This window comes from Podarcis pityusensis (assembly GCF_964106645.2).
Source record: "Podarcis pityusensis genome assembly, chromosome: 9".
NCBI classification, from domain to species: Eukaryota; Metazoa; Chordata; class Lepidosauria; order Squamata; family Lacertidae; genus Podarcis; species Podarcis pityusensis.
The window spans coordinates 26,332,211-26,343,230 of record NC_138034.1 but is presented as its reverse complement, the minus strand read 5'-3'; the positions used below and the strand labels follow the sequence as shown (position 1 = coordinate 26,343,230).

The window sequence follows — 11,020 nt, the reverse complement described above, 5'->3', positions numbered from 1 at the left end:
CCAATAAAGCGAGATGAGCGCCGCAACCCCAGAGTCGGCCACGACTGGACCTAATGGTCAGGGGTCCCTTTACCTTTACCTTTATAGGCATCGGGCGTGAGCTCAGGCATTTTTGCAATATGTATAAGTATCTGCTTCCACCAACGTGAGGTACACAGCCTTTGTGATCTTATTCACCCTGTGTCTAGATTGATGCATCTCTCAAACTGAATACCTTTTCCACCCATCATCTCCTCAATTGGCTTTACTGCAGGAGGCAGTGCCAGAAACCCTTTTGGTGGTGGGGGGGGGTGTTACAGTAAGAACTGTTCAACAGTGGAACTGACTCCCAGGAGAGGTGGTGAACTCTCCTTCACTGGAGATATTAAAGCAGAGGTTGGATGACCACCTGCCATGGATGCTTTAGCTGAGATTCCTGCAGCGCAGCGGGTTGGACTAGATGACCCACGGTACCCCTTCCAATAATACAACCCTGTGAACTCACGGCCATGCATAGGGTTGGGCTGCATAACTCTTGGTGCTGAAAGCGCCCTGCTATCACCCTTTATCTTGTAGCTGGGTTGCAGGATGCAGCTGGAAACACGCGCATTTTGCATGCTTCTCAAATCACAACCAGGCATTGCAAAACGCAGGAGGATTTGCAGACTTCCGCTGGAGGGAGCACTTCTTTTTCTTTTCCTGAGAAGCGAAAACCCACAGGACGGAGCCGCTGCGCGAATCTCAGCGCTAAGATTGACACCGCAACCAGCCAAGGGGAGGAAGGCAAGAGCTGGCCCGGAGCTGCTGCCTTTACGCGGCTGGCCCCGCCTTGCCCGCTGGAGCACACATGGCTCGGTTTCCAGCAGTTGCTGTCATTCAGGCGCTCCCTCCTCCTCCTCATCCGCCTCCTCCTCTCGCCGCCGCGGCGCGCAAACAGGCTCAGCGGGGCCTCCGCCGGCTGCTGCGCGAGATGCGATGAACTAGAGAGCCGCTCGCAGCGGCGGCAGCAGCAGCTTCTTTTGTTCGCAGTTAGGCGGCCAGGCTGCGTCGCTGTAGCTGCGCGTCCCTTCGGGGATCCCGGGCATGAGCCCGGCCGGCTGCCTGCGCCCATGCGGGGCTTTGAGTCTTGTTGACGGGGGGGACGCGACCTTGCGAGGGGGCCCCCGCGGCGGGAGATGCGCTGGTTCCCGGAGACGCCTGGAGCAGCATGTTCCCCGATGCCGACGCCGCTAACGCGCCCTCCAGCAGCAGCAGCAGCAGCAGCAGCAGCGGGCAGCTCGATTCGGCCGCCGCCGGCTCCCCTGCAGCTCAAAGTCCCGGCGAGTCGTGCGGGGGCGGCAGCGTCCCGGCCGCCGCCGCCGCCGAAGAGGACGACGAGGCGGCGGCGGCGACTGGTCGCGGCTTGCCCTGCTCCATGCTGGCCGCCGGACTGGGGGTGCTGTTGCTGGCGGTGTCCCTCTTCCACCTGGGCCGGCAGAAGGAGGGCGACGACGGCGAGGAGGCGGCCGAGGCTGGCGGGCAGCCCAGCCTGGCCTTGCTGCTGCTCCAGCTGGCCCTTTACCTGGCCTGCGCCGCCAGCGCCTTCGTAGTCGGCACCTTGCTGGCTCTCGTCAGCCGGAGCCGCGGCCGCCTCAGACCCCCGCCGGATTTCCGCGCTGCCTGGAACTGCCGCTACCCCGGCAGGGAAAACGCCGCTCCCTTACTGCAAGCTGCCGTGGTAAGTAAGTGCCCCTGCCACGGACCCCTTGCCTTGCGCCGAATTAAGTTTTCCAGACTCTTTTCAGAGTGCATGCCTTGCCTTCCAAAGCAGGGCTGGAGTTCAACCCAGAGTTGCCCGTGTACTGTGCTCTCTCCTTGGGTTCTCAGCTCCGTGGGGTGGACAGTGCCTCTGAGCCCATACAGAGTATATTTTCGTCCCGACTTGGGAATCGCAGAGATCTTCAGCCTTCCCCAGACATCTGGGGTTCAACTGTAGGCCTCCCTGGATAGTATGTTCAGGTAGACTGGAGTCCAGGCGTTTTTTTTTTATTATTTAGCAAGTAAGTGTAAGGTGGTCTAGGCTTGATTCCCGCCCCCACCTCAATATCTCATACCAAAATAGGAATAAGGGGGGAATCTGTGTACCTGGACTGCGTGTGTGCCTGCTTAGCGGCCTGAAACCTAATTTCATCTCCCGCTTCCCTGCTGAAAGATGACTGTCTCCTATTATTCACCTGTGCAGTGACAGTGCAGTTGCTCCAGTTATTTTGGCTGCAGTGCCCGAAGTAGCAGAGGATTATTTCAGGGCTGGAAGCTTAATACCGGTAAACTTGTTCAAAGTAGGATTAACAACAAGCAGCACCAGGAAGTGTGTGCTGTGCTGTTGATAGGTTTTAATGCTGCCCTGCAATGGTTGTATTTCGTTTGGGTTACTGCTTTCTCACTGTTTTTATTCATTTAAACCACATGTCACTCAGATAACCCTTTGGAGCAATGCAGAAATACAGTAAATAAATAGAACTGGTTCAGTAGGCGAAGCTGGCCAATTTCAAATGTGTGTTCCTAAATACAGTACTATGTGCTTATGAATAAAAAGCAGAAAAACATATCTCCCTATTCATTTGTTTAATTTGAGGTGTTCTTTTGTCCATTTGGCTTTTATATTATAGCTGGCTGAACAGGCAGGGTGACACAGCCCGCTTATATGGCAGTGGTTTTTTTGGGGTGCCATTAAAGGAAGGCCCAGTTATGAGAAGCAGCAGATGAGGATGAAGGCACCATATTGTACAGGATTTTGATGACATTGAAGGATCTGCACTTCATTCTTACTTTTGGTAAGCTTTTGTTTACCACTACAAAGGGGAGCTTGCAGAGTGGATTTCTTCTCTATACCAAAACACGCACACACCTGTGCTCCCTAAATGTAAAAAGTTAGATGTTCACCAGCTCCAGAATATCTAGTTTTCTACATTGAGGTTTTTAGTGGTGGAGCACCCATGCCGGCTGAAGTGGTGCAGTCCACACAGATTCGTATGTACACAAATCTAATGCGTCATCAAATCTAATGTACACCTCAATTTTCAAAACCTTGAAACCAAAAATATTTGCTGGCGAATGTATATGTGCCATCAAATCTAATGCGCACCCCTAATTTTCGCGACGTAATTTGGCCCCAAAAGGTGTGCATTACATTCGAGTAAATATGGTACTGAAGAACCATCATTCCTTATTTGCTGTGAGGATAAGTGGGAAACAGTGTTTGAATTGCCACAGCTAAGTTTGATTGTAGAGTGTCAGATCTACTGAAAACAATTCATAATATTGACCACACAGGAGTTTAAGCCTGCTTCATACATGACAATTTTCCTATATTGCTTTTCTCAAGGAAAATGTACCCCACCCTTTGATTGCCTCCCAGGACCAGAATAGACAGATGTGTTTGTTGCACATCATAGTATACTCTTAGAAATTATATCCAGAGGGGAATAATCAGTGTGAAGCACAGTAGATGAATGTTTGGTTGACAGCTCACATATAAATAGAAGCTAAACTTGTAATATTTTTTTCCTTATTCTGTAATTGGACAGACGATGCCTTGAATTTTATGTGTCTATGATTTGGGTCAATAGATTTGTTGGCAACCACAAGCCAGCTACTATAATCACAGCAAAATTCTGGACATGATAAGCATAGTAGTAATGCACACTGATTTGAAACCTACTGATTATATCATCTGCCTTGCATATCAGACAAAATTATTTTGCATTGTTGGCATTGGAACTAGGCGTATAGTTGGATTTATCTCCCCCATTAATGGGATTTCCAGGTGTATATCTATACTGTGTGTGTGTGTGTAATTGGAAAACTTCTGCAGTAGAACCTGCCTTAGCCTGCAGTTTTAATTGGGAACTTCTTTGAATGAGAGCTGTCTTATTGTTAATCTGGGCAATTTATTAAACCACCCACTAATGGTGTCGGCCTCCAAACTCAATGGATTTTGTTGTGCTGCAAGACTTGAATTGATTTGGCTCGTCACTCGCAAACCACTAAAGATCAGGACTATTTTATTTGGCTTTAAGATACTTGCTTGTTTAGCAAGGGTGGAATAAATGGCAGGCTGTTTGTTTTACCGTTGTAAAAATAGAGAAGGTGCCACCAAAAGCATGCCGCATGGGATGTGAGGGCTGATCCACAGGTAGCTGCTGTTACTCCCTGGATCATTACAGACCAAACTGCTAGTTCTTTATCTGCTAATGTAGCTTAACTGGAAATACACTTAAAAAATCCCCATGAAATTACTCCAGTCCAAGTCCTAGCTATGTAGGAAGGGTAGTGCAAAAAAAAGTCCGGTGAAGTTACTGACCCATAAAACACTTTTTAATCTGCTTGTCTTTTTGCAAGAGCTAATTGGATATACTATTGTTTGGCTTTGTGAAGTAATAGTCATAGAATATAATAAACTTTTGGATCCTTAGTGGTTTGTATACTTAGACTGCTAATTGGCCTTTAGCACTAGAATCGGTTTCATTCTGAAGTATGACCTAATGTGTAGTTTATTGATAACAGCTATCTTTTGCCTTCCAGTTTTCAAGAGTGGGTACTCCTTGTCCTTGTTGCTTGGATTCTGTCTCTAGATAACATTCTTAGATGAGAGCAGCCCCTTGATTACTTGCGGAAACGTAACCTTGCAATTTCAAATTCTCTTGCATTTGTAGGCAGTAGAATTAAATCCTTCACAGTCCTTTCACTTTTTATGTGCCTCTGCTAGCTGTCATTTTTTGAGGGGTGGAGCTTCCCTTATAAATGCTGCTTTTCTCCTTTATGGTTGCACTCTTTTATATGCACCTCTAGTCTTTTCAAGCATCCTTCCCCCTTTCCTTTACCTTTCTGTCTGTTCAGCTTTATCTGACACAGGCAGGTATGCTTTCGTTGGTGGGTTTTTTAAACGACAACACATTTACGGCGCAGTTTTATAGGTGGCCTTAACAATATCCCATTTATTTTCAGATATTTTGTTAAAGGCCAATCTGGTAGCTAGCAAAACGCGCAAGGTTGGTTTCCTGACTGGGAAAGAGAGAGCAACCTTCCTTTTTGCTATTTGAGGAAGTCAGGGCAAGGAGTGGCTCTCAAACACAGCTAGTGTTGAAAATCCTAAGGAAATCACAAAGTCCCTCAGACCAAGGCTCTATAATTGCAGCACTTAGTTTCTTTTCTTTCCTGTTCTGCTTTGTTTGTTTGTTTGCTTGCTTGCTTGCTCTTCATTGGTGGCATGCTGAAGTAGGTTACCTGAAAATGGATAACATTTTACAGAAGCTGCTTAGAGTAGGGTATTTTACTTGTTGGTAATGCTCGGTGTTTAAGAGAAATTCCAAAATCCATATTTGTTCTTGGCATCCATCTATCTCGAGAGACAATGGAGTGTGCTTCCGGGTCCGGGGGTGAAATCACTGAAGTGATATTCCTGTAGCACAAGCCTGGGCAGTTTGCATGGAGGTCCTGCTAGGGTTGCCATGTGCCCTCTTTTTCCTGGACACGTCCTCTTTTTCAGGGGTAAAATTTGGGACAAATCGCATTTACAGTCATACCTCAGGTTGTAGACACTTCAGGTTGCGTTTTTTTGGGTTGCGGATTGCTGAAACCCGGAAGTAGTAGAACGGTTTACTTCCGGGTTTCGGCGGTCGCGCACGCGCAGAAGTGCTAAGTTGCACTTTGCGCAGGCGCCGCTGCAGGTTGCGAACGCTGCGGGTTGCAAACGTGCATCCCGCACGGATCACGTTCGCAACCCGAGCATCCACTGTATTTGCTTAGCATCATCTTTTTTGCTCTTCAAAATATGGCAACCCTATCCTGGGCTGCCCAGATGACAAGACACCCCCCCCCTCCGGCCTCACATGTGGTCCAAAGGAAAGGAGAGCAATTTGTTTGGCACCAAGAGTTGCCAGAAGGAGGCATTCAAGGCACCATCCAACCATCTTAGGGACTCCGCATCACTTCTTGGCCTTTTGGCTAAGATCAAGGGGACTCCACTCTGGATGTGTGTGGAGTGGAAATAACCTCTATACAATATGATCTGCCTGGTTCTGATTCTTATTTGTTACAGGCAACCAGATCAATATTGGTTTTTGTTTCTTTTCTTTTCTTACGGTTGTTTCTTCCATTTTTCTTACATCCTGGAACTCTACGGTTCCCACAACAGGTCTCTGTTCCAGGCATTGACCAGACCTGGATTTTCTTAGTTTCCTCATGGTGGATGCTTGATACTCTGGTCAGGACCTGCTTTGGAACTTCAGTTTCAGATTGTAAAAATATAGTGACAATGGAAAAATCTACCTGTATGCTACTCTTTAACTATTGACAGCACAAATGGGTAAAGTATGAAGGGGTAATTAATCTGCTGTGTGTGTGTGTGTGTGCGGGCATGCATATGTAATGATTGATTTGTAGACATTTTAATAACATTTCAAATTGTGGGTGTTTTGTAGACTGGAAATTATTATCTGCATGGTACTATATTTTGTTTTTATGGTTAATTGTATTGTAATTTTTATTTATTTATTGCTACCATAGGCAGCCTAGAGAATCTTGTTCTGGGTGAGATATAAATATTGCAAGTAGATAAATATTATCCATAAAATGTAACAGAAGTATTTGTAGTCAGAACTTCACTCTAGCTTGTTGGGGATGAACATTATTCAGCCAAAGAAACACATTCCTTCATGAGCAATATTGCATACTAGTGGTGGATGCAGCCACATAAACACATCTTTCTATCCAGACAGGCAAGAGGCATTGCCACAGTTCTGTTATACATTTCAGCCAGGCAAAAGCACTTCAGGATAGACAACAGAGTCTGAGAAAAGTTATGGCCTTGAGAGAGCCCTGAGAGCTGGGAAGTATTTGACCTTCAGGCTTGAGATTCCCCACTGCCCCCTGCTTTTGTTCCTATTTTTTCAGTATTGGTGTCAGTTCTGTTGCTGTAAACACATTTTAAATAGAGCATTCTTGTAGGTCAGTGAGAAGCAGTTGCATGCGATAAGATTTGCTTTGTATTGCTTAAATCCTTTCCCAGCAAGCCTGTGCTCTTTCTAGTGAGGTATTTCTTGACATGATTTTTTTTTTTAAAAAATGTTATTTAAGGATTCAGAGTTCATTCATTCTAATAAGTAACACCCACGCACACCCTGGCTTCTCCGCTATTTGGTTCAGGGGGAAGTTACCCAATATTAGCTTACTTGTCATTCAAGCCTGAGATTCAGATAATTGTGTAACTAATTGCCAGATGCTGTGGGCTCATTTGATCCGAACATCCAACTCCGTGTGATCATAGTAAATCACTTTTGAATGAGGGGACTTTCTAGAACAGTATGTAATACAGCATTTGGAAGAGGGTGGTCTGAGGGAGTTAAAAACAACAGAAATCTCTTGAGTATCCCTAAAGTAGCATAAAATATCCCTACATTAGCTTTTTAGATCCCGGTCCAAATAAAAGATATGTGTACTCTACATTTTATGTTTATGTTGTGAGGTAAAAGAAAATGGTAAAGGAGCCCTGGACGATTATGTCCAGTCAAAGGCGACTATGGGGTGTAGTGCTCATCTCACTTTCAGGCTGAGGGAGCCGGTGTTTGTCCACAGACAGCTTTCTTGGTCATGCGGCCAGCATTACTATACCGCTTCTGGCACAACAGGACATTGTGACAGAAACCAGAGCACACAGAAATGTTGTTTACCTTCCCGCCACAGCAGTACCTATGTATCTACTTGCACTGGCATGCTTTCGAACAGCTATGTTGGCAGGAGCTGGGACAGAGCAACAGGACTGCCTTTGGGGAAAGGGTGGTATGCAAATTTAATTAATAATCATAATAATACATTTTATAATAATGATTAGGAAGCAGTTAAGACATGTGTACTTAAAGCAACACAAAAGTGGCCTTCCTGTGTATGTGAATCTGATAATAGGCCATATATTTCAGTTTAATAAGCTGAGATAGGAGCAGTGCTATTTTTCTAGAAAAAGAGGTGCCAGAATTTTCTCTGTTTCTCTCTTAGAATGGCAATGGCACCCACCTGAGGGGTTCTGGAGCTGAGCTCCTGTGAGCTCTGACTGGAAAAAAAGCCCTGGATAGGAACAAACCTTTGCCCACATATATGCCCCCTTCAGTCCTTCCTTTGTAGCATTAGTAATCAAACATAGAAGCCTTTAACCATAGTTGAAGTTGGCTTTACATCCTGGCTTCTTTGAAAACTAGTAATCTGTAGTTTTCAAGTTTGTACAAAATGGGAAATGCTAGTTAGAGTCTTATTGGATTGATTGCTTCTACAACAGAAGGGCTGTGTGCACAGACAAAAGGTTTGTTTATATGTCCACTTATTTGGCCGAGAGGAACATTATCCAAAGCAGGCCAGAGAGCTAATACCGAAATGTTATTAGAAGCAGCAACTCTTCATTACAAAACTTAAATCTGGCATTAATTGACACCCAGAGTGAGAGGGCAGGATCCACTGAGGAATATTAATTGTCTCAATATTTAACATTAAGCATGTGTGACTCATCTAGTATTGCTCCTTCACAACCTGAGTTTTTCATTTGGGCCCTAGAGTGAAATAAGATGTTTCTTTTGTGGACAGTCCATTATTTTTATGTTCCTGGCGCTATGCCTGTTTTTGTTCCTCCTCATAATTTCCTAGAAATAGTTGATGGGCTTGTTGGTGGTGCTGGTTTTTCTGTTTCTTTTCATTGACTGAAGATAACCAAGAGGGAGAGATAAACATGTACAGAACTGTGTTTGGTTGCTTGAACTGAATATCTGAGAACGCTTTGCGGAGAGGGCCGTAGCTCCTTTGTTGACCTAGTTTAGACCTTTTTTTAAGCCAGTAGAACTGTTCGTTTCCACACATACCTGCTATACAATAACAGTACAGATCAACCATGTCATCCTGGAAGTAAGTCCTATTGTATTCAATGGGACTTAGGAAAGTGGGGTTAGCACTGTAGCATATGAGGCCCTTCTTTGAGTGCCCCTTTACATTTGTGTCATGGCAGGTGGCTGCAGGAGAAAGGACCTTCCCTACTTAGTGGAATGGTGCTTTGCTTGGCATTTCAAAGCCAAGCAAATGCTCTTAGTAAAACCCCTCTTGTATGCTATGCTGTGTGTGTTTATTTCTGCTGCTTTTCGTAATTGCTTTTTTTATATTGTGGCGTTTAATGTTTTGGTTTTAAGAGCCTTTGGAGAGCTACTGCCAGTTGGACTAGACTAGACAGTATGGGGGTAGATGGGCCAATGGCATGAGAGTATAAAGTGGTTTCATATGTTCATAACCCTTGAGTGTGATTCAGAAGTGTACATAAGAAGAAAGCACGCTGAGTATACAGTTAGAAGTGTACAGCATGCCCATGAAATGAGAGACCATACTTTCCATGTAGAGCACTTACATTCCATGTTGCACAGAGGTGGGAAACCTCCAGCCCATGGGCCAAATTTGACCTGCCAAGACTCCCCATTTGGCTCACTAGGGCATTTTGGCCAAGCCCTGCCCTATACCTGCTACCATATATGACACTCACTCCTCCCCTTCCCCACGACAGTGGTCCCAGTCCAATTTGAGGCTTTCCCCAAGCTTCTACTTTTATAAACAAAATGAAAAGGGAGATCCTGGTCACAGATTTCACATATTACATCACCTCTAGTAGTGTTCCAGGAAACAGGGTAGGATGGGAGCAGTGCTTTTAGTATCTGTAATATTTTGACCGATGAATTTTTTTATACTATATATGTTGCATTTTTGTATGTGTATGTAATGTGATTTATGACATGGTGGCTTGCCTCACACCATCTAAACGAAGCTGTAAATACCTATTCTGAGGGTTATTGTGATTAAAGATGTTGCTGGTCATCTTGCACTTCAAAGACAATACTGGTGCTAACTTGGGTGAACAACTGAATCACGCTTTTTGCATAGTGTTGCTTTTAGAGTCATTGGAGATGGAGAAGCTTTGAGGGAGATGGTTTTATCTGTGGAGATGCACATTTATTGGACACATTCAGCTGTATAAGAAGTCCTCCTAGGTGAGGTGTTGATTCCGATCATGTTCGCCCCCCTTTCATGTTGGCACCAAATGTTGACTCCTTGTGACTTCATATATATGGTTGTATTCTTATCTTGCATACTGTGGCCATCAAATCTGCTGTGGGTTGACATTTCTAGAAGATGAATGGTTCTCTTCCCTTATTAGTTTACGTGTCTTTATTTGCAAATGATAACTTAATTTTCTCCCTTCAAATTGGTCATTTAAAAAACTGAGCAACTTTTGGAGTCGGGAGACTGGCTCGGAGGTTTGGCAAACTCCAGATTTGGAAAGAAATTTACTTTTTAAACGACTGTTAGTTCGTAAGGCTGGGCTAGATGTCTTGAACGTAGTGTGTGCTTTGCTGGATTTAACAATCAAATGTCATTGTTTAAATACTGCATTCATCCATGTCTTAGGTGTGTGCATGTTTGCTTTCTTTCAGACTCTTTTATCTGGAAACGCACATGAATCTGTCCAGTCAAGGAGACTGATGATTTCTCATAACATGGATAAAGCTCTGAAAGAAGGTAGGACTCAAAGATAATCAGTTATTTGATGAAAAAATATTTCACACCATGGGATTTTGTAAAATAGAAATTTGAGAACCTCCCTCACACCCACCCACAGTACTTTGGAATACATTCAGGTTGCACAACTAGTAGCATGGAATCTGAATGTCAGTAACTGTGCTTTCATTGTCTAAAGTAGATGTATGGTTGGTTGGATCCATGAGTGGAGTTCCCCTAACAGAATAGAGTGCTCTTGGGTCTCAGCTCTCCCTTTCAGCTGTGAAAGATCAGGGGATCCTCTGGAATAGAGTTGGAGGTGGCACGGGGGACTGCAGTTGGAAACACACAACAGACTGGACTCTGGCTAACAAATTGAAGCTCCTTTGGACAAGGCAGAATATGACAACTCAAATAAACAAGAACAGTAGTCTTCATAGTGAGCACACCTGGCTCCTTCCTTTCTGCATTTGGAGGTTTATAT

The 11,020-nt window shown here is 44.7% G+C and overlaps 1 protein-coding gene across 1 annotated transcript in view; it reads left to right on the top strand.

Annotated features, from left to right (window-relative positions):
• The first annotated feature begins 764 nt into the window (after positions 1–764).
• Positions 765–11,020, top strand: part of SNX25 (sorting nexin 25) — a 57,795-nt gene continuing 47,539 nt past the window's right edge. The window contains exons 1-2 of the mRNA XM_081020474.1: positions 765–1,696; positions 10,473–10,557. Coding sequence (XP_080876600.1) covers positions 1,187–1,696; positions 10,473–10,557 — 595 coding nt within the window. The 5' untranslated portion in view covers positions 765–1,186. The remainder of the gene's footprint in view (positions 1,697–10,472; positions 10,558–11,020) is intronic.